Genomic DNA, 24,780 nt, shown 5'->3' with positions numbered 1-24,780 from the left:
TTTGCCAGGGGGGCAGGTAGGGCATTAACAGGGAAAGGGGGGCACAAAGAAATACTTTTCTTTCTTATTCTCATTTAAAATGTCTCGCTTTTAATAAATAATTATCTGAATCTGAACCAAAGTTTTCATCCAATGTAAAATGTATAGAAATCATACATATACCAACAAGACAGACATCACTGTCACAACAGCGTTTGTTTTCATTCAAAGGCTTTATGGCTTTTCCTATAATACCTGGTGGGCCGGTCTCTAGTCAAAATGCACGGGCTGATTTTTTGTCCCAGTCCAGCCCTGGGCACGACACACAGTGAGTTAATCTGAGAAGGTGCATTAAAAAATAAATGGCCGGACCAGCGGTGCATATCACAAATTAGCTCGCATACACACATTAGTTGTGCCGCTTCTTAATGACGGTATCTTAGCTAACACCCCCAACTACCAGATTCAACTTGTAATTGGCTAAAAATAACTTAGCCTATGTGTTTTCGGGACTTTCAGGTCTATGGACCAATGGTTTCTTTTCTGATCAAACCAGAAAGCTTTAATGAGCTGCTGGATTTGTCTCGCATTAACTGGTTGGACACAGAGGACATTGAAATGCAGCTGATTGAACTGAAAAGCTCGACTTTGTGGGGGTCAAAGTTTGCAGAACTGTGAACACAGCTGGAATCCACAGCTATGCGTGTTCATGGAGCTGCATTTTCACCTGCTGGACATCACTACCTGACAAGTTTAACTGTCTTCAGAACATTGCAGAGGCCTTATTGACAGTATTTGGCTCTACACATCTGTGTGAGCAGATTTTCTCTCACATGAGTGTCCTCAGGTAGACGTCTGAATGCTGGACACTCAGAGACCTTATTTTTCGTATCATTGTTGTGAGGAGACCATTAATAGCATTTGCATTTTCTGTTGTACAGTTCATTTGCTGTTATGGCGTTCTTGTTATGGATAAAAAGTCTTTTTTTGTGTCAAAATAGCTGATAACTATTCGCTGATAGCTGCCAACATCTACAAACAAATATAATTCTATAAAGTTGTTATATATAGTGTGTAACTGTTCATGTAGAGCGTTATTAAATTTATTGCTAATGCAATCATATGGCACATTGACTTCTGAGGAAATTTTAGATGGCACTCATCATCAGAAAGGTTGCCGACCCCTGGTCTAGTCAAAATAGGAGGCAACCACCTTAGGACTAGGAAAAGTCTGTAGTTTTCAGGTGATTGTATTTAAGTTTTTTGGTTCCGTTGACCAGCAGCAACCAGTGGGTTTCCCAGAGGTCCAGTAGCTTCACTGTTGTGCATTCATTTATATTATCTTATAACAAATTCAATTCAAAAAAAGACTCAAGGAGTTGGATATTTTGCAGGTTGCTCTATAACAGTGGCATTTTTACATGTTCCTGATTGAATCTGCTCCACATTATGCTAAGACATGCAGTCTGTGTGATGTAGTTTTTCACTACAGTCGAATTGTTGAGGATGCGGGTAAGGCTTGCAGAACAAACACCATTATTAGTGTGGGAGTCGTTATTCTTTAAGTACAGTTTGGTGTTCACCTCAGCACACAGCTCAGCTGCAGTGAACTCCGCCCAGCTTCAAAGTGGAAAACAGCTAAACTGTAGATGAGGAAGGATACAGAAACACCTTATCTGAATTAGCGCTTATGATATTAACAACAACTAGATTCTGACATATAATGTGAGGAGCTACATACGTATATACTAAGTTATCCACTCGTTTGGTGTCTGGAGTAGTTCTGTTAGTCTGCACTATAGGCCTCCGTGTTATTATTGCCCCTGGTCCAGGCAATACTTGTACATCACAGTCTCATTCCAGAGAGCAGCAACAGGAATAACATATAACTGTCTAGTTGGTCTGTTCTTATCTCATGTCAGTCCAAACAGCACTCTCCTTTTTTTTTTTTTTTTTTTTTTTTTTTTTTGGCCTGTCCCGTTAAACAGCACTCTCCTGACAAGTGGTATTTGACTCAGTCAGTAACTGACACGCACAGAAAGAGAGCGAGAGAGAGAAAGAGACAGACAGACAAACAGGGAGGATGTAGAAAGAGGAGAAATGAGAGAGAAGGAAAGACAGGCCATTCCACAGCACCATGTGAACCTCTGCCAATCTTTTCATCGCGTATGGAACTCTTTTTGTCTGATAGAATAATCAGCATGCACTCGACAGGAGAGTGAAAATTGCCATTCACGCACAAAAACATGGCAAGGATCGTCAATTATCTGCTGGGTTTGTTTTTCTGTCTCTGCCATCCATATGCATACGGTTCCTATGAGAAGGTGCTTTTGATGTAGTTAGCCGATTCTGGTCAGTATGATATTATGTGAATGTGTCTTATTAGCGCGCAGTGTGTGCAGACAGGGAAAAGGTCATAATGTTTCTTTGTTCCCATAGCGCTTTTTCCTCAATTAAGGCTAATCACCAGAGCCCAACATTGATCCAGCCTCTCAGCTTTTCTCATGCTTGGATTCTGATGATCAGCGTGTGTGTGTGTGTGTGTGTGTGTGTGTGTGTGTGTGTGTGTGTGTGTGTGTGTGTGTGTGTGTGTGTGTGTGTGTGAAACAGGGAGAGAGTGCAAGTACAGCAACACCAACAGAAATGTGTGTAAGTGTAAATGGCATTCTGTGATCTCTAGCACATCGAATGATTTACCTCTGTGGTGTAATGGAGCAATTTCTCTTTTTTTCTCCTTTTCCCGTCTCTCCTTTTCCGATCCGTGCTAAAATATTCTCCCGTTTAGCTCCATGACACGTCATCTGTCACTCAGAACAGTGAGGGAATGGGCTCATCTGACAGACTGTGTGTGTGTGTGTTTTTGTGAATTGATCATGGTCAAACAGATGTAATCATGAGATTCTGATGCACACTTTCATTTCTGATAATTATAATTAGGTAGTTTTCTCATGATGACAAAAGAATTCACAGTAGGCGGAGGGAGAATGATCTGTTCATTGTTAGTTTTACTCTTTTCAGATGTTTTGTTGACAGTAAGAAAATATGGGCTACTTTAGACTTATCCTTTAAGGCATTCAGGGTTTGTCCTCTTAATGTGGCTTATGTGGTCTATGAGATTGTAGAACGTAGTAATTTGTCCCGTGTAAATGGCGGACTCCGAGCCTGCAGGCAAATGCCAAGCTCAGTTTGTGTTTTTTCAAGCCAAATGTGGCATACTTTGTTTTCAAATGAAACTGTAAAATACGAGTACTATATCATTGTGTAGATTCATGCTTGTGTTATATATTTATGTCTTTGACATTCAGCAGGCAGCTGTGTGCTGTGGTGGGAATAATAGGCTGGCTTTTTGAGAGCCATAAGCCTTTAAGGGTAATACAGCTCTGGCTGCTCCAGCCACAGGCTCTCGTCTGTAATAGCCTGTAATTCCTTCTGTCTGTTATAATCACCTACATAGCCTGACAGCATGCACTCACTTGGACAAATATGCACACAAATAGAAGTGTGCAAAAGTTTGACCACTTTAGATGTTTAGATTCCAACCCATCTGTCGTATTCTGATATTTCATATTACATATGAATTTGAAAGTATTCAAATGTATTTAAACATTATTCAACAGGACCATCAGAATTAAAATGAAATAAATAAAATTTAAAGTAATACAAATTAAAGTGCTAGTGTTTAAACAAAAAATCTTTTGCAAATAGGAAAGTAAAAATGTCTTCTGTCCATAAGTTCAAATAATCCAATTAAATCCAAAAGATTTTTTTTTTCAAGTCCAAAATTTACAGGCGGTTCATGAATTCACGATTGCAGCAGTGGACTTGGACTGGAGTGAGGTTTGTTCTTATCTTTGAGATGAGCTGTTCCCAGCTGCTGATAACTAACGTTAATATTAATGCGAGAAAACAAGTATCGCATTTCACTCCAGTTTGCAGGTGTTTTAAATTCTTGTGCACTGTAGTATGCTGTTGTGGAAGGGAGCTCATATTTGTTCTTCTTCATTATTATCAGAATAGAAAATCCCCTTGTTATCATCATATATTTTTGTTGCGCCCAACATGGGGCTCAAACCCATGACCCTGAGGGTTAAGAGTCTCATGCGCTACCGACTGGGCTAGCTGGGCTTTGGCTTATGTGCTGTTTTGGCAGCTCGTCTTGGCGATACTGGTATAGCATGGCGCATCAGCAATAAAATTCCAAGTCAACGAAGTGTTTCTAGTCTACGTCATCGATTATGTGGATGAATTGTTGCAGGCCTGGGGGATAGTTTCTCTTTTGCAGACCATTCAAACCCTTGAGGTGAAAATCCCAGCACATCAGCAGTTTCTAAATTATTTAGATCAACCTTTTTGACACCAACAACTATCTCTGTATTCTGTATGAATGCAAAAAGTGGAATATGACACATATGTTTATCAAAATAGAAAATAGAGTAGCAGCTGTTTTTTGAGTCAGGAACCATGGCTTTTATTATTATTATCATTATTATTATTATTATTATTATTTGGGAAGAAAACATTAACAGCATTCTGTTGTTTAAGATAAAGCCCATGCACTATTTTCACTCATTCAGTAATATATCAGTTTCCTGTGAGGTTCTGATCCACATTCAATGTTACAGGCTGTATACTATCTACTTACAATAGATGGCAGTAAGCACACCTCCAGGCAGTCAGAAGCACCTTCTACAGAAATGCAATCAGCAGCAAATATATTTTAACCCCCTAATTATTTAAAATATTTCTCTCCTTTGTTGTCAGACTCTTGTCAAAGCCACTAGACTCCACTGACAAAAACAGGAATCTTACCTCACAAAACACAGGAGTTGCTGGTCTTTTAGAGCCTCAGTCCATTAGTTTGATAGTGTTACTGTTAGTGTGTGACTTTTCAGTCTCAGCCGGTTTGTTTAGATCCAAACTAACATTTAAACTCAAGTCACACAGCAGACTCACAACTCCTGTTTTCTGTGAAGTGATGTTTTTATCCAGTGGTTTGAAAAGATCGATTTCTTTCTTTGTGCAGTTTCCACAAATCAGTGAACTTCGTCGACTGTTGCCGTACAAGCAATCTTAACGTTAAGCTGATGTGTACATTTAAGCCTCAGCGGTGCTGTTTATAGATGGGATTTGAACCCAATGAGAATCGATAAGAGGATGGATAAGGAGTTGAATTGATAATCGATAATGGTATCGGAATTGCTACATTGTTATTAATTCTCATCCCGACTCCATAGTGTTGAACTTTGAGCGCGAGCGTGGGCTGGGGCTTCATGAGCGTGGGGACTTTATCTCTTTTGAAAATATACCAATACATATTTTTTAAACTTGGTATATAGCCTATAGCTAAATTGTAGGACTCAGACAGATCGTTGATTTCAGTGTCAAGCAGTTAGTCTGTGATAACGTAGAGAGAATACATCCATGTGCAACCTACCTGCTTAATATATCAGAAAACTAGATATATCACATATCCACGCGCACACAAATGCACACTCATGTGTATGCAGACATGGTTGCCTGAATCGCCAGTTCGCCTTTTCATCTGCCCACCTGTTGAGAAGAGAAGCGAAGAGAAGAGAAAAGAAGAGAAGAGTTCAGCAGTTACTGTAGACCAGGTGTATGTGTTTATTGGCTCCAAAGCTCTGAGGACATATGTGGCCCTCATCTCGTCTCCCACACAAGGCACACAGAGTGTTGCTGCTACCATAAGCCAACAGAAAATGTGTGTTTGGGCGGATGGGGGCTGAATGGTATGGGTGCCAGACTCTCTCCCTGCAGCCCTGCGGTGGCCGGAGAAGTTAATTGGCAGCATCTGGCTGTCTGTAAGCCCAATCGCCCATCCATGCACCCCCTCCCTTCCACCACACCCCGTTCCTTCTCCTCCATTTTTTCCGCCAGCTCTCCCCTCCTGTGGGTTCTGCTACCCCCGGCACTCACATGATGACACCAGTCTGCCTGCAAGCTGTGAACGTAAACTGTGTGTGTGTGCGTGTGTGTGTGTGCGATATAGCGGGGAGTATGGAGTCAGACAGGGCAGCCAGGCCCCCAGCTGTCACCGTCGTGCCAAGGGAAATGCAGCCAGACAGGTTGGCATCTTTGTGCCAAGACCAGCAGGGCCCCGAGGGAGGATGAGGAGGGAGAGAAGGACGCAGAGGGAGTAAGGAGGGGGCAGAAGACAGAAAGAGCTTTTGGATGAGTACAGTTTTACTGATCTTGTGACAGACACAACATGGGGTTTGTGCACTGATCACGCTATGAGCAACTGTGGAAGGTGTTACTAGCATGACCTCAGAGTTCAAATCAAATCAAATCACTTTTTATTGTCACATCACATGTGCAGGCACACTGGCACAGCACATGCGAGTGAAATTCTTGTGTGCGAGCCCCACAAGCAACAGAGATGTGCAAACACAACAACACAAACGAGCAAAATACAAGAATGGCCAACCTGAAACTAATAAATATATGTACAATATATAATAGTGTATGCATTTCTGGATGTGTATACTAAATATTTTCCTCTTTGTTTGTGTGTATACACATTTTTACAAATTAAATAGTAAAAAAATAAAATAAAATAATAATAATAATAATAATAATAAAATATATAAAATATACAGAGTTGAATATGTGCAAAACAAGTGGCATTTATATACAGTGTGGAGTGCATAATGTTGAAGTTCCAGTAGTGAAGCTGAGGTGTCTATGACGTGTTCAGCAGTCTGATGGCCTGATGGAAAAAGTTGTCTCTCAGTCTGCTGGTACGGGACCGGATGCTGCAGAACCTCCTTCCTGATGGAAGCAGTCTGAACAGTTTATGGCTGGGGTGACTGGAGTCCTTGATGATCCTCCCCGCTTTCCTCAGGCACCGCTTCCTGTAGATGTCTTGGAGGGAGGGAAGCTCACCTCCAATTATCCGTTCAGAGCACCGCACTACTCGCTGGAGAGCTTTGCAGTTGTAGGCGGTGCTGTTGCCATACCAGGTGGTGATGCATCCAGTGAGGATGCTCTCAATGGCACAGTGATAGAAGGTCCTGAGGATGCGGGGGCTCATGCCGAATCTTTTCAGTCTCCTGAGAAAGAAGAGGCGCTGCTGCGCCTTCTTCACTGTTTTGTTTGTGTGTACTGACCACGTAAGATCCTCAGCCAGGTGTACGCCAAGGAACCGGAAGCTGCTCACTCTCTCCACAGCAGCGCCGTTGATGGTGATGGGGGTGTGTACTTCTCTGCACCTCCGGAAGTCCACTATCAACTCCTTTGTCTTTGCGACGTTGAGGGTGAGATGGTTGTCTTGACACCAGTGGGTCAGGGCGCTGACCTCCTCCCTGTAAGCCGTCTCATCACCGTTGGTGATAAGACCCACCACTGTAGTGTCGTCCGCAAACTTCACAATGATGTTGGAGCTGTTAGTGGCTGTGCAGTCGTAGGTGTAGAGTGAGTACAGGAGAGGGCTCAGTACACACCCCTGTGGAGCACCAGTGTTCAGTGTGATGGGGGATGAGGTGATGCTGCCCAGTCTGACCACCTGGCGTCTGTCAGACAGGAAGCTAAGGATCCAGCTGCAGAGGGAGCTGCTCAGTCCTAGATCCTGCAGTTTCCTGTCCAGCTTCGAGGGAACGATGGTATTGAATGCTGAGCTGTAATCTACAAACAGCATCCTCACATACGTGTCTCTCTTCTCCAGGTGTGACAGGGCAGTGTGTAGTGTCAGGGCTATGGCATCATCAGTGGACCTGTTGTGGCGGTATGCAAACTGTAGAGGGTCCAGTGAGTCGGGTAGTGCAGAGCAGATGAAGTCCCTGACCAGCTTCTCGAAGCATTTGCTTACGATGGGGGTCAGGGCTACAGGTCGCCAGTCGTTCAATGAGGAGATGGTGGAGGATTTGGGTACAGGGACGATGGTGGCCATTTTGAAGCAGGCTGGGACTACAGACAGAGAGAGGGAAAGGTTGAAGATGTGCGTGAACACTCCAGCCAGCTGAGCCGCGCATGACCTGAGGACGCGGCCGGGAATCCCGTCCGGACCAGTAGCTTTGCGTGCGTTCACCTTCCTGAAGCACTTCCGCACATCCTCCTCAGACACAGTGTGCGCACTGACGTCATCCGCGGTGCGCACACTGTCCGGTCTCATGGTGTTCGCTGTGTCGAATCTAGCGTAGAATACGTTTAGATCCTCACACAGAGAGGCCGTGGTCTGCGGTGTGCTGGTTTTCCCTCTAAAGTCTGTGATCGTGTTTAGTCCCTGCCACATACTCCGAGGGTTGTCAAACTGTTGTTCCACCCTGTCCCTGTACTCACGTTTGGCTGCTTTGATCGTCTTCCGGAGTTGGTAATGTGCGTGTTTGTAGTCCGATGTGTTCGCGGAGGCAAAGGCGGTGCTCCGTGCCGCCAGTACCTCATGTGTCAGGCTTTCTTCTTTAAAAAAATGACCTACTGTGGTGTAATTGCTTACTTAGATTGTTTTCTGTGAACATCAAAAGTGATATTACTCAGAGCTGGAACAGCAGTACAATAAGACTTACAGTGGGGTAAATAGTTATTTGACCCCCTGCTGAATTTGTAAGTTTGCTCTAATTTTTATGGTAGTTTTATTTTGATGGAGGGAGGAGAAAAAAAAACACAAAACAAAAAACGTTTGACATAAAAATTATAAATTGATTTGCATCTCAATTATTGAAATAAGTATTTGATCCCCTACACCCTAGCCAGATCGGCTGATCTCAACTCATTATGTGCACATCTTTTCACCATCTTGGCCAAGACCAAAGAGCTGTGACAGGACATCAGGGACAAGATTGCAGACCTGCACAAGGGTGGAATGGGCTACAAGTCCATCAGCACGAAGCTTAGAGAGCTTATTTGTAAATGGAACAAATATAAGATGATATTAATGAGTCACTCTCGGTCTGGAGCTCCATTCGAGATCTTGTTCATGGGGTGAGGATGATCATGAGAAAGGAAGTGGATCAGAACAAAACTACACAGGAGGAGCTTGTTAATGATCTGAAGGCAGTTGAGACCACAGTCACTAAGAACACCATTGGTAACACACTACGGCGAAATGGATTTAAATTTTCCAGCACCTGCAGGGTCCCCATGCTAAAGAAGGACATCTAAATGCTTTAGAGAAACTTGGGAGCAAGTGCTGTGGTCAGATGAAACCAAAATCGAGCTCTTTGGTGACTTGACTGCATTGAGGGGCCAATGAATGGGGTCATATACAGTAAAATCGTGGTTGAGAGAACCTCCTTTCCTTGGGTTGTGGATGGGTCTTCCAGCATGACAGTGACCCAAAAGCTACCACGAAGGCAACAAAGGATTGGCTAAACCATAAGCACATTATCGTCATAGAGTAGCCTTGCCAGTATCCAGACCTCCATTTGGAGGTAGAAGGTCTATAGAGGGAGCCAAGAAACCCAAAGAATTTTGAAAGTGGGACAAGATCTCCCCTGAGATATGTGCAAATATGTGCTAGCTAAAAGGGTTTCTCCACCATACTTATTTCACTCAGTGGAATGCAATTTAATGCATAACTTTTAAGTAATGTGATTTGTTTCTGGGTTTTCACTCTCCATTAAAATTAAACTACCAAGAAAAATACTTAATTTCTTTGGAAGTGAGCAAATGTACAAATTCAGCAGGAGATCAAATAATTATCTCCCCCAGTGCTCAAGTACATCTGTTTCAAGAGGTAGCCTTTAGCATCATGTAGCTTGTTGATTTATAACTCATTTTTCTAAAGGTGTCCTAATTTTCCATCTTCTTTGATTATTTGTATATCTTTTTTTTTTTCTTCAGTTATTTTTCTCTTACGAAAAGTGTTTTTACTGCTGTCACTCAGATATTTAACGTGCCCATAACCTTGGCAAATGTCTCTGTCAAAAATACTCTATCAGGAAGTCGTAGCACCTTTGACTAAAAATGTAAAGTTTGCTATTTACAAGCCCGAGGTCGACAGTCTTATTGCAAAATCACCATATTTTTTTTCTTATGTGAGCTCATCTCTGTCCGGAATAAAAAGTGATTTCAGACGGTGTCACAGAGTATTTGCTGCGTTGCCTTTCACTGAGTAATTCTCCAGAAAGAATGATCTCATCACTCTCACACCTTATTTCAAATACACACACACACACACACACACATAAAGCAAGTACACGTTGCTCGCAGGAGCGGAGATGTTGCAGCTCGAGCTCATATTGCCTGACTCATTCTGACATCAGAGGGTAGTTTCAGTTTTACAAACAGCAAAAACTGCTTAAATTCAGTAAAAGGACTAGATGTTGTAGTCCCTGATAATGCATTGCTTTAAAGAAAATCCATGAAAGTGTATGATTCAAACTGCTGCTTGTGTAGGATACTAGAAGACAGCAGACCACCACCAATTTGGAGAAAGTGGCACAGTTTTAATTAATTGTTCCAGGTCAACACTAACATTTAATGCCTTGTGGGCACTGTAGAGCTCACCTGTTTGAGCCGGTGACCCAAAGGTGCAACAGCTGGATGTGGGTTGGGTTCCACCTTATTCTCTGTAGTGTCCTGTCAAAATAAAGGTGCAAATGTCATTAAAAAATCCAAAACAAAACACTAGTTGGTGCATTTTTGACTGATAATTTTTGACAGTTGAATCATTGAACTGTATCAAAATTAAAAATACACATGTCACTGCTGCAAGTGTTTTTGGATGGAAAGATCTCCCTCATGCAAAACTTAGCACGACAGAAAAATGTTTTTGAGTTTAGTGAACAAACTTTTACTAATGAAAAATGCTTTGAGCACAAATGACATTTACTGATTGTGTAACAAATTATGAGACAACAGATACTGAAATTATCATTTAAATGAAGTAACAGGTGTTTCTACAAACACGTATATACTCAAATCTTTCAATTTAGAGGTGCTCATTAAACCTACTGCTGTATAAAGCTACAGGTGTTTTTTGTTTTTTATGAAACTCCTAAAAAAAAGCTTGAAGCTTTCTCAAAACTGGGATTTTAAAGTCGCCCTTTTGAGTTTTGCTAATCTGATCTCGTGCTTTGAATTTTTACTGGCATTTCAGTTTGCAGTAGATGTTTGGATTATGGAGCAACTTTGAAAGAAACTGCACGTCCCTTCATCCACTACAGGGACATGAGTTGGGTTTTTTGTGCTGTGATTTCTGTGGACAGCCTAATGTTTAGTGGGCAGAACAGGAACTTATTTCACAGGATAGAATGACCACAAGATTCTGGCCATTGTTCTTAAACAGTGAACAGTAAGTACCTACTTTATACACACAACTAGAAATCGAAGAGTCAGGTTTAATATGTGGATAGAGCTTGTTCCGTTCACCAAACTATATGTGCATCCTGCAGGTGGTCTGCAGTGAACCTGAACCACTTGACAGTTAGAATATATGCACCTTATATACCCTAAAAATGTCTGTGTGTGTATCTGATGTCTGTTGTTCACATGTCTGGTCTTGTTATTATTACGACTTTGTCTGGCGCCCGTCTGTCTGTTCCATTACACACACACACACACACACACACACACACACACACACACACACACACACACACACACACACACATACATACTGATAATGTAATGGGAGTATAATGTTGCACTCTGGGAAATGCTGCATCACACAGTTATTGGCGGATGGTCTCGTCTCTCTCCTCTCTAAAACACACACACATGCATAAGCCCACTGCCAGCCTGTCTCCTCCCACTCCCACTAGCTTACACACCACCACTCACCAGGGGCTGAACGCTGACATCATCACATTGTTAGATTAGTGTGTGTGTGTGTTTGTGTGTGTGCGTATGACTTCTTTATGGTTCCTTGCTAGTATTTTTCCTGTACCCACCATTATTCCAGACAAATGTGCACCTGCCCTGTTGCACCATGGGAGACCAGTGGCGCCACAGTGGTGAGGGCACAGTGATCATCTGCTTTCTGCTAATTGCCCTGCTGCCCCAAAAGGCGCAGGGGAGCTAGCCACCAGCAGACATAGCACGCTTAATCTGGCTGAGACCCCCGTGGGATATATTTTGGGAATGTTTTACTTTATTTTTTAATCAGACTTACATGCAGGGGCACTGCAAACGTAAAGTATGTGTCATTTATTAATATTAAGTACTGTCCAAAAGTCTCAAGATACTCCTTGTTTGTTTGTTTTTCGCTGGAAAAATGGGAAATAGGTGCAGCAGTTTTTAGGGAAACGTGCAAAAGTACACAAAAACACAAGTTTCTACAATTTTAAGGAGCTGGAAACTCTTTCAGACATTTTTTCTTCTAATTTAGTCGTCTTAAAAGTAGACTTCACATATATTTCCCCTGGCTTCTTAAATGGCGTTCAAAGTTCTGCTTTGGGTGGTGGCAGGTTTTTGTTCCATTCTTTGTTAGGATGATCCCACACTGCTTCAACAATGCTGAGGTTTTGGCTCCGGGGAGGCCAGCCCATAACTGATTGTTTTTTTTTAATTGTGTTTTTCTATCCGGGTATGCTTTTACTGCACTGGCAATGTGTTTGTGATCACTGACATGCTGAAAATGAAATGTTTTCCAAGATTACTGGATGGTGGATCAAAATCTAAGTCGATCTATTGTGATGGAATAATTTGCTGCCCCAAACCATGACAGAGACTCCATCATATTTTCAGATGGATCTAGACACAAATTTCCAGCACCACACCAAATACCTGTTGTCACTAAAGTAAAGTAATTTGGCTCCCTGTTTCCCTTCCTTAAGTGAAACAGCCCTTCAGACCATTTTGATGAGGCTTCAGTGATCAGTAGATGGATCAACCAAAACCGGTCTCACGACATGTCTTTCAGATGCTGTTAATCCAAAGTTGACAGCTTTTTAGGCCTGCCAGGTCTTCTTTTTTAGTTTTTAAAAAAATAAACTGCACACCGTGATCAGATATGTCGATTTGTCCACTTACATCTCGTTGGAACTCAGCTTGGTGGACCAGTAATATAATCAGCCAAAGAAAATGTAAATAGTCAGATACACAGACTTAAAATGAGTGAAAAAGCAGCCAATGTCTAAGAAAAGCTTAGACATTTTTAGATGAACCTTAGACAAAACTGAGAAAATTGCAATAAAATTTAAAATACGAGGGGTGCCTCAAGACACTTGCACAGACCTCTGCACATATTATATTTCCTGTATTCCTTGAATTACTTTTAAGTATTTCTTCCTCAGTTTTTCCTCAACTAACCTGCACAACCTTCAAAGCAGCTGTCTTTTCTTCTTAGATCTGTTTTAGCACAGCAAAGTGGGTAGTGTGCGGTGCAATTTTGCTTTGTATTAACCTTGAGAAATGGACAGCTCTTCCTATTTCTGAAGATTTCATCTCTCACTCAACAGTGTGGCCCTCTGCTGGTCCATCCAGGCACTGTTACAGTGCTCATTAGTTAAGTTGCACAGTATATTAAGTCATACTATATATTAGTTTAATCAAACCTTGAAAAAAATTGATTTGATTTGATTTGACTGTACTAACGTAGCTTTCTCACACTAATGAATAAAAAAAAGTACTCGAGACTGAATGATGAAATTTCAAATAAAGGAAAAAAAAAGGATGAAATGAAATGAAAATAATATGTATTTATACACCACATATTTTCCTCATCGCCACTATTTCAGGGTACATCAGTTACAGCAGCTACTGCAAATCCTCCAACACTTTCATCTCTTTGTGCCGACTCACAGGTGATAAGTATCCCATGCATGAGTGCTGTGCATCTCTCACATTTTTTTAAATTTAGAGTGGAACAGACTATAAGTTTTAGGTAAAGGCTCAAGGTAAAGAATTGATCATTTAAAAGAAAAAAGATCAAGTATTTAAGAATAAAATCACAGTCTCACAGTTGAAGTCTTCTTTTTTTGTTTCATCTGGAAAGTAAAGTCGACTGAGGTTTGGAAGACAGCATGGGGAAGATCGTGATGTGAAAAAAAGATGAATTGCTGGATGAAATGAATTTTAACACACTCAAAGTGAGAGACACTCAAACAGACATGCACAGATAAAAACATACTTAGACACGACCCCTCCCTGTGCATTTAGCATATCAGCAGAATAAACAGGATTCCTATAAACGGCAAAGGTGTTTTATTTAGATGAGGCTTCGAGATTTATGACTGCTTTCAGTGTTTCATGGAAATAACTTCACATTTAATGTCTGCTGCATAATCTGAACTCGGGATTCGGCTAACTCACCTTAAAATTCAGCTAGGTTTAAAAAGCTGCCAATCCTGTGACGGGTCATCCAATTAAATACAGTGGTAATACGTAAATATCGGTGCTAATATTGGTGACTAGAGAGATTTTTACAGTGCCCCTAACAAGAAGCGTGTAAAAAAGCCATCTGATGTTCACCTCTGAGGTGTTTGGATGCAGCCATCGGGTGAAAGTGTCGTATTTTTTTATATTGCATTCTCATCAGGGGACTGTTTCTGACCTGAGATAGCTGCTAACAGCCCGTTGTCTCCACAGGTGAGCACGGCTCAGCTCTCTCGTTACTGGAAAGTCTATAATTCACGAGTGTTATTGCTTCCTGCAAAACCTTATTGCTGCTAGCCAGAGTACTCTACCAGTAGCACTAATCCCGAGTTATTTCACCTCATCAGCGCAGACTGTAATGTGCATCTTCTCTATTTTATGCCCACACACACACAAGGACACTGCAGCAGAAAATTAACCTCTGAAATCAGTGGAAGCAAATGTTACACCAGGTCTCTCCTCAGCGCTGCCGCACTTAAGACACCAAATCACAATTGATGACTCCCTTCTCTACATCTGATTTTCACTCCTCACTGGCTGTCGAAGTTAGTCCCAATCTAAAAACACATTCTCGCGAAGCTGCAGTCAAATAAATATACAGTACCGCCACATACAATATCCAGCAGGCCGACCAAATTACAAAGCAAGCCCAGGTTGCCTAGTAACAGTGTCTCCAGAAAGCTTTGTTGCAACTTGATTTGCATCCAAAAAAGATAGATGGATGCTCAAGGAATATATATATGCCATCATGTTTGCAAACACGTGCACACTCACTTCCTCACACATGAAAACGCACACCTACATGGGCGACACTCCTGAGACGATTCGGAGGCTGTTTTCTGCTTGACTCGGTATGCAAAACGAAAACACGGAGCCTTGCTTTAAAAACAATGAGCCTATCTAACATCTGGCATCATTTTAGAGTGCCAAGAAATATTGCCTCTTCAATTATTGGCGCAGTAACACAGAGGGAATAAAGAAATATATCATTCGGTGTGAGATATTTGCCAAACGGACTAACTATTTGCTTTAAATAAGCTGGTGGGGATCCGTGGAGCTTGACAGCTGCACGGGCATATTGGAAGACATTTAACCTTCCTAACAGTTGACAGGATAAACGTTTGACAAGCTGAAAGTGACAACAGTGATGGAGAAAATAAAAGGGAGTGGATGAGAGTGTGTGCTTGTGTGCCCGGGCCTTGTGTGTTTTGTCCTGTATGTTTTTTTGCCTTTGTGAGAGTGCTCAGAGCAGCAGTGATTGGCGTGTCCTCTACGCTTGATTGATTTGAAAATATAGACAAGATGTCGCCCGTATGAAAGCTACCAATTTATAAGCCTTCATCTCAAAACTTCAGAGAGACGCCGGCGCCATCAAAATCAGAGCAGGAGTTTGTAGCTACCAATGGTTCAGAAGTAGAAAAGCCCTGGCAAGCAAAGTGACACCTCGCTAAAGGCTGCCTGCTAGCTCTATAAATCCTCTCCCTTTGTATTCTCCTCCTGCCTCTTTCTTTTTTGTCCCTTTCTCTCTGACTTTGTCTCTTTCTCTGTTTGTCATCCACTTTCTGCCTTTGTCTAATGTTTCAGTCTCTCTATTCCCCTTTGCTGCGCGTCCCTCTTTATTCCGTGAGGCTGTGATGAGACACCCTGGAAGTTAACTTGTCCCACAGCTCGCTCCGAAAGGAATGACCTTGATGTAGCTCGCGCGCAGTTCGAGTTTGTGGTGTTTTTCTCGCCGTGTGACTCTTTGCATATTCTTGTTTGTGTTTGAGTTTCTGTGTCTCTGTAATCACTGAATTGTAAAACTATGTGTGAGAGCCTTATTGTGCGCAGGGAGCTTCTCAATTTTTCCCCCCCTCATTCCGTGCAGTGATAATTCTGTTTGGGAACTGTACCACGTCAAGAGATGGGCAGGGGAGAGGCACATGGAGGTACCATTTAGATAAAACAAATTGCCAGCTGCCGAGCAGGAGCAGTCACCTTTCAGATAAAAAAACCAAAGGGACTGCTGTGAGCAGCGGTGTGCATGTGCCCAAGATTTTGTGCATTTTCACATTTGTGTGTGACTGTGGTATCTAAAGGAGGTGTAGCTCCGTCCTTAGCCAGTAATCCAGGCTTTCCAGGCAGTCTTTTTCCATAACAAGTCACATAGCCATTTTCTCTGGCCTATAACTATAATGCTGTGATGGGACAAGCAGCAGTAATTAAAATCAATAGCCAGGACTTTTCCAGTCTCCGGCAAGGTCACGCGCTGCCCAGTAGAGAGAGAGCGAAGGAGAAACAGAAAGAAGTGGGATTGCATGAATGGGCAGAGCCAAATGGGGAAATATGTGGAGAGGTGAGGTGTCATCTTATTTTAATTAACCTGCACCTTGGAGGGCTGGCACTACTTTAATGCACTAGTGTGGGCACTAGGGGGTTGTACGAGTGTGCATGTGTCTGTCAGTGTGTCTAGTTTGTCCTTGCCAGCCATTACTTCGAGCCCATGTTACCACGCATGAATCAGGTTCCTTTGGGGGGTGGTGGTGGAGTAAAATAGTATATTTTTCTCCATGTTTTTTCAAGATTTACCATTTTCCTTTGTCCAGCTTTAAAGGCTGTAACATGACCCTGTGAGCCTGCTCCAGTAGGCAGAGTGGGTGTGGTGTAGCTAGCCACTAGCTGCATTTGTATTCTGCTGAGGACGCTGCATGCAGAGACATTTTCCTTTCGCCTCCTCTAAAGGAATAATCAGCCTTGCCTTTCACTCCCTTCTGCCTGAAAGAGGCTGAGTGATTTAGCTGGTTTTGTTTCAGTAGGTACCTGCAGGGACATCTTCAAGTGGTTGCATGTATGTGTGTTCACTGTAGCTTTCTGTGTAGGAACTTTGCCGAACCGGGTATATTAGGGGTTTGCACAAACATATGCATTTCTTGTTTGTCCTTCCTGCCCTCACTTTTCAGGCCTGAGTCAGAAAGAAAAGTCTTTTCTGTTAGAGTCAGCACAGAGCAGTCTGTCCTGTTTGTTGATTATCAGGTCCTGTTCCTATCGCAGCCCTGATAGCATCTCCATCTGATCTGTTGCCAGACTCGCTAGCTCACTAGCCAGCCCTGCCATCTCACAGCCGCTCCGCTGTTAGCCGCCACCCCTTCCTGTATATCGCCGTATCAGTCTCAGATCTGCCATCACCCTGCTCTCTCATCTTCTCCTTATCTCCTTATTCCACCTTTCTCCCTGCTCCCACTACCCCAAACCCACCAATCACTCATCGCCCTCATATTTTTCTTCTTTTTATCCTCCACTCTCAGAGCCTCTGCCAAAGCTCCTACGGCAGCACCGTTGTTCCCCATGCTTGGTCGTCTTTACAGAAACTGTCAAGGCAGAGTCAGTGAGTGACAGGACAAGACATGTGAGACTGGTACAAAGATGGAAAAAATGAAAGAGAAGAGAAGAAGAGGGAAACTTGCATGCTAAATTCTCCTCACCAAGTCTTAATAGTGAATACTAAACAAAAGAAAGAGAGGAAGACAAAGACAGACAGATGAAGAGCAGTAAAGGAAAACATGTTGAGTAGGCAGAGAAGTTTTGTGGACTGCAGCAGTGCTGTCCCGGACCCCATCGATCATCCTTAAGGTGCCAGGATCAGTCAGCTTTATTTAGCTCTAAGCCCAACATACACAGTGCACAAGCACAACACACAAACAACAGCACTTAGTATCACACGCGACGCCCAAACGAGATGCTTACATGTTTCTAATGCCATTTTACTCTTCTAGCTTCTCACAAGCTCAAATCATAACTACAGACATAAAATATAAAAACCCAAAAACCATTGAAAAAAAAAAGATATATTACAATAAGGTCTTAGTCCTTTGTGGTCACAGAATGTCATTTTAATTACAGAGTTGGAACATGAGTTGGCCACATTTGAAAGTCACAGACATCATCTGTAGAAATTCTCAACTGACCCGACATCAAAATTAAGCTGTCTTGTTTTTGGCATATGTCATTTTTTCTTAATTTAGCAGGAGCGTCGGTGATGATTACCCTTCATTTTATACTCATGCTATAAAAGTGTCACTCAGGCTGATTATTGTTTTGAGTGAAATATCTTTATCTGCTGATTTTACCACAAATCATTTTTTTGTTTGCCTGCACTGGTTGATGCAGAATCTGCTTATATTTGCCTCTTTTAAAATGCTATGTCAGGAATGCAGATTTAAAGCAAGTCTGAAAGAGAGACATAGTCGAATGTATCCAGTTAGTTTATAATTCATCAGTCTTTGTATTTATTTGCATTATATTGCTGGTGGCTTTTTATTGAATACCAAGTCTATGAGTTTTGTTACATTTTGTTATGTATGTAATTTTGCATTAAATCGCTGTGTTAACTAATTACCACAACCAGTTCTCTTTGTATTTTTTCACTGTTGGCTCTTAATTTTGTAGCTTCAATTATACAGTATCATGCAAAAGTCTTGCCACTCCCGTGTCTTCATATCTGCTGTGTGTTCTTAAATATTTGAGGAAAATTGACACGTGGGGAACAAAAGACAACGTGGCAGGCCTAAAAAAACATCCACAGGAGATAAAAAGGGTCTGAAAGTCACAGAAATAGGAAAGAAACCCAGCAAATAGAAAAAGAAATCAAGAAAAGTACCGTCAGATTTTGATCCACCGTGCAATGACATCTGGAAAGAGTCTGATTGGCAACGGCTTCATTTTTCAGCACAACTACTCCAAAGACACTGGCAGTGCAGTTAAAGCATACCTGGATAGAAAAACACACTGAACGGTCTCATACATGGATTGGCCTCCTGTTGTTTACAGTTCTCGTTAGACTCTGTTTCTGTCCTATATGCACGCATGTATGTTTCAATAAATTGCTGCACCTATTTCTTATTTTCCTAGAAAAATATAAAGATATGACTTTTGCACATTACTGTATATTATAAAATTCTAGAGTTTGCCATAAACAAAACAGAAAAGTAATGCATTTCCAAGCAGATAATTACCAGCTGATATCCTCCTCATTCCTTCAGTTGTGTTCCTCCTTACCAGCTGAACTCTATTTCTCTGGAAGAAGACACGATGGCACATTGATGCAATTTCTGCATTATGATTTCTAAGTGCTCTGTATCCATTACTATACATGTCTCTGTTTTCTTGGAAAAGTGCTTTGGTCTCAGTGCTCCTCATATTTTTGCTTGCGGTTGAAATTGTCCAACAAGTTTTAATATTAGTCAAAGATAACCTGACTAAATACAAAATTCATTTTTTTAAATTATGATTTCATTAATTAATAAAGAAAAGTTATCCAGATCTACTTCGTCCTGTGTTAAGTCATGAATTAACTATGATTAACCACCTTTAAAAAAAAGTTTCTCTGAACACACTGGCACTGGATTACTGGCAGACCTGTTAAATCAAGAAATAAAAGCCATTTTCCACCTGCGGAGAAAACTTGGAGCAGTGGTGAACCTTCCCAGGAGTGGCGGGCCGACCAAAATTACTCCAGGAACACGTCGACGACTCCCCCAAGAGTTCACAAAAGAGCCCAGAACAACATTAAAGAACTGCACTGTAAAATATGGTGGTGGTAGTTTGATGGTCTGGGACTGTTGTGCTGCCTTGGGACATGGAAGACTTGCTGTGGTAAATGGAACCATGAATTCTCCCGTCTACCAAAACATTCCGAAGGAGATGTTCGCCCATCGCTTCGTGATCTCAAGCTGAGGCGCACTTGGGTTCTGTAGCAGGTCAATGATCTAAAACACACCTGCAAGTCCACCTCTGAATGGCTTAAGAAAGTGTGGCCTAGTCAAAGTCCTGACCTAAATCTGATTGACATGCTGTGGCATGACCTTAAAAATGCTGTAAATGCTCGAAAACCCTCTGATGTGGCTGAATTACAACAATTCTGCAAAGATGAGTGGGACAAAATTCCTCCACAATGCCATAAAAGACTGATTGCCAGTTATCGCAAATGCTTGATCGCAGCTGTTGCTGTTAAGGGTAGACCCTCAGTGATTCGGTTTAGGGAGGCAATACCCTTTCTCATGTAGGTTTGGTTTTTTTTCCACTTATTAATAAAACACACCTTCTTTTAGAAACGGCAGTTTTTGTTTACATGTGTTATCTATCTGATCTGAAACATTTAAGTGTGACAAACATTCAAAAAATAGGAAATCAGCACTGTAAATGACCTTTCTGATTTCTCTGTATTGGGTTTATCTTTTGTCGTTGCAGGCAAAGGCTTCCTGCCAAAAATGTGTACTACTACCGCTGCCCTGACCACCGACGCAACTATGTCATGTCTTTTGCTTTTTGCTTTGACCGAGAGGACGACGTGTATCAGTTTGCCTACTGCTACCCCTACACCTACTCGAGACTGCAGCATTACCTGGCCAGCTTGGAGCGCAGGAACCTGCCTTACCTGCAGAGGGAACAACTGGGACTCAGTGTGGTAAGAGTTAGGAGCTGGAAAGTGCCGTGAGCAGCTGGAGGACAAAGTGTGTGAGGGGTGCTTGTGGTTATGGCTTGAGCAGAGAAGTCGAGTAGTGGTGAAAATTAGAGATGGAAGGGTTATAAGGCATCTTTTTTATGTGTGTTCAGATTAAAGAGGTCCAGATTGGTAACTCGGGTGTGCCTGCCGGTCATAACTTCAGCCTCTTGTGTTATTATTAGGATTGTTGCACTCTGAGATGACAGACTGTAAGCCTCTGGGTGTGTGTGTGTAAATGGCTGTGTGTGTAATCAGCAGAGCTCTCACCTCAGCAGTAGCAGCTAGTGTATCATAGATGCTGCCTCAAGTCTTGTCTGCTCTTATCAAATAATTGTAGGAGAAAAACTCATTAGAAATGCTTGAGAGATTACGACTTTTTCTTCTGTCCTCCAACATTTGTCAGGGAAAGCTTGCTGCAAGGGGTTACTATGAAAGTACAGGTATTTATAAGGAGCACCTGACCATGAAATGCAGAAAGGACTTTGAAAATTAGAAACCATGGCATGAAACAGCTGATAGTATGGTAAAAAAAAAAAAAAAAAAAGCAGCAGTCATATCTCTATAAACTAAAGATCTCTTGACCTACAATGATAATAACAGTGTGAAACTGGGTGTTTCATATTCTGATTATGGTAACATTTGTGGTAAGATCCTTCTGTGTAATTCCAGCGTTGACTTGGTGAGGTTATTCGGTGTAAAAGCTTACACTGATGTCAAAGAGAAACTTGCTGCTTTGATGTACGACTGTCAGCAATAGTGGGAAATAGTGAGACACTTTTGGGCCGTCGTTTCAGGATATGATTAATGATTGAGTCGTGATGATTCTAAAATAGATGACATAAATCTAGTGGGTTTCTTTTAACAGACTGGCACGGTTTAATCAAGCATTTATAACTGCATATGGCTGACTAGCATCAACGTCAACATTTAGCTAATTAGCCTGTCATTACATAATACAAGTTAGCAAAGCAGCTGTTCTACTTATCCTATATTTATACTAGTGCTGTTTACACAACACAAAACTTTTTCTAAATAAAACACAATTAAATAGACGCACAGTTAACATTGTGTTAACACGGAGTCCCTGCAGTTTGCTGCTGTGATCTTTGCATTTCTTTCCCATGTCACATAACCCTCCTCGTATGTCTGTGTTTTCTTGCATTGTTACGTAGATGCTTCACTCTGCGTAGTCAGTATCTCTTTGGTCGGTTTGCAGCGGCTCTGGGTCAGGTTATCACAAGGCGGTACGCTCGAATCATCACACAACACCTTGTGATTGCAGCTCTAAATGGAGACCCATGTTTATAGCCCATTGCTGCCATGTCTAAATATAAGGACGTTTTTCATTGTTTGGAAAAAAAAATTTTTCCCCCAAACTGGAGTCTTTCCACTATTAAGAAGTACTTTAGGTGCCTAAAGTGATGCAAACATCAAGTGACATGGAAGGTAAACATGTAGTCATGTAAATAAGAACATTTTTCTATGCAGTCCTTTGAAAAACTTACTGTTTCCGTATGAATTTAGAGGGTAAGTAGCAGCCCGGAGAAAACCTTTTCTCTCTAAAAGAAACACCACAAATTTTGGACAGGCAAGTAAACAAAAGTGGAAATACCTGGCTGTGTTGGATGAAAACCAAACACAAAACACCTCACACCAAGTGTCACACGGTGGTGGATGGGTTGTTGTGCTGCCACAGAACCTGGAGACCTTGGAGTCACTGATTCAACCATGAAATCTTCTTCTAATGTGAGGCCACTGTTACGGCTGAGAGGGCCAGGCTGTGGGTGTGGACTCAAATGCAGACACAGAGGGAGGCAAAACGGGCGTGAACACAGTGCTTTATTTACAGTGCCTAGTTAGGGGGTTGGGAAGCGCATCTGTAACCGGAAGGTCGCCGGTTCGATCCCCGGGCTCTCTGTCCTGGTTGTTGTGTCCTTGGGCAAGACAATTTACCCTACTGCCTACTGGTGTTGGCCAGAGGGGCCAACGGCGCGATATGGTAGCCTCGCCTCTGTCAGTCTGCCCCAGGGCAGCTGTGGCTACAACCGTAGCTTGCCTCCACCAGCGTGTGAATGCGAGAGTGAATGAATAGTGGTATTGTAAAGCGCTTTGGGTGCCTTGAAAAGCGCTATATAAATCCATTATTATTATTATTATTATTGTTAAATTACAGAGCAGGAAACTATGAATGCTATGAACTGTGGAAGCTATGAACTGAGAACTATGAGGCCAAACTATGAACATGAAACTCTGACTGAATGCTATGACTAGGTGCAAGATTTCATAGACGGATCCTGGGAATGGAAAAAGGGGCAGCGGCTTGGGTGGAGGTACACAGTCACTATAATGAGAAGAGACAGGCAGTCAGTGGCAGTCTAGTGAATCATAGCCGAAGGATTAGACTGTGGTGGTTAGGGCGTAGGTGTAGATACTGTAGGTTCAGTGAATGCTTAAATTGCATTGATTAGAATATACTGGACATTCAAAGCTAAGATTCAGCAAACTGTGTTAGAGGCTGGGATTTGATGAATTCATCATATATACAACCTTTGATCATCATTTATGTCCAGTTGAGAATGAATCTGTGCACTCACATATTAAATGAACTGAAATCAGTAGTGTGATCTCCAGTCTTGATATAATGAATGAGAGAACTGACAGCTGTTATTTTAATCAGCCTGTCTCAGTTGATTTAACTCTAAGTATCACAAAGTAATGTGGTAACATCTGGACTGACGAGTTTACTGTCAGCATTTTAATCGCTAGTTTAAAGGCTGTAGGCTGCAGCCATTGCTCTAACACTGTATAAATGTAACAGGCCTCAGTGCTGGTTCTAATAGTCTGAGCTGCTTCCAGCTTTATTTGTGAAGAGCACAGCAGCTTACAACACACGTAGCTAGCTCGTACAGCGGCGACGTAAATTGTTCATAAGCTAAGATGACCTTAAAATAACGGGGCTACGTGCGGTGATGCTAGCGTTAGCCATGTTAGCACGTTATCTTCAACAGGTGGTCAGACTGCGTAAACAGGCACTCAGTCAGAGGTTGCGCTGCAGGGTCCCTTCATTCTTCACATATCCGTGTCGAGCCGAGTGTAAATCCCGAGGCTGAACGGCCTTTGTACAAGCACACACGCTTCTTAGCAGGCCGAAGCTATGAGCTAGCAAAATCCAGGCAGACAACCTGTGTCTGTCCAACCAATCAGAGAGCTCCTTACATCCGGTGTGGCTAATTTGAATAGCAGCAGGATTTTTAAAATGAAGTTACAATTCAGCCTGTGCGCTTCACTGTTTTCGCTTCATTTTTAAGCGAGTTGTTCTGCGAGCAAAACTGCAGGGAACAGAAAGAGGGCAGGCTTGGTAGATTTGGCTCACAGGATCAGTATTAGTATTCATAGTCATTGAGACGTTTTATGACCATATTTATAATTTATGTTCTCCGGTCCTGGGTGGCAGACAGCCTAGCCCCGCCCTCTCATACCCTTTTTTCTCCTGCCATTACCTGCCCTTGTCTCTCACAGACACATATGCTACTCCACACATACAGGTCAGGGAGAAAGGGATGAGAAGGGATGAGGAGAGCTTTCTGGCTGCATCAAAGTTTAAAGACGGATTGCTGTAATTTCCAAGGCAGAGTCTATGGAAACGACAGGGACACCACAATAGCTTTAACCTTCTAATGGGTACAGTTATCTCATAAGGATGGAAATAAGAGCCAGGGCCATTTGCACTGGCATTCTTCTATCTTGCCGACTAATTTGTTTTATGTAATGTATTCCTCTGAATAAAATCTCTGCCATCCAGCCGGCACTGGGAGCGTCAGATACTGTACCAAAAAAGCAGAAAAATTGTAGTTGTCTTCTTTCTTTTCCTTCTTTTTTTTTTTTTTTTTTTTTTTTTTTACCTCCAGCTCTTTTCATTATTAAGTGTTTACTGATTTATAAGACAGGTTGTTCTTCTTTTCTTTTCTTTTTTTAACCCAAATCAGGTTTCACTAAAGCAGAGTGATTTGAATTTAATGTGTAAATTACATTGAACCAGACAGAAT

At 42.0% G+C, this 24,780-nt stretch overlaps 1 protein-coding gene across 1 annotated transcript in view; it reads left to right on the top strand.

The window, feature by feature from the left end:
• The window catches only part of agbl4 (AGBL carboxypeptidase 4), a 351,287-nt gene that overhangs the window by 176,424 nt on the left and 150,083 nt on the right, over window positions 1-24,780 (top strand). The window contains exon 5 of the mRNA XM_085264070.1: window positions 20,479-20,695. Coding sequence (XP_085120196.1) covers window positions 20,479-20,695 — 217 coding nt within the window. The remainder of the gene's footprint in view (window positions 1-20,478; window positions 20,696-24,780) is intronic.

This window comes from Mchenga conophoros, linkage group LG23 (assembly GCF_057382185.1).
Source record: "Mchenga conophoros isolate Kocher_MC1m ecotype Shallow Benthic linkage group LG23, M_conophoros_male_GT1.1, whole genome shotgun sequence".
Taxonomy (NCBI): domain Eukaryota; kingdom Metazoa; phylum Chordata; class Actinopteri; order Cichliformes; family Cichlidae; genus Mchenga; species Mchenga conophoros.
Note: the sequence above shows the minus strand (reverse complement) of the source record. Positions and strands in the feature narration are given on the sequence as shown.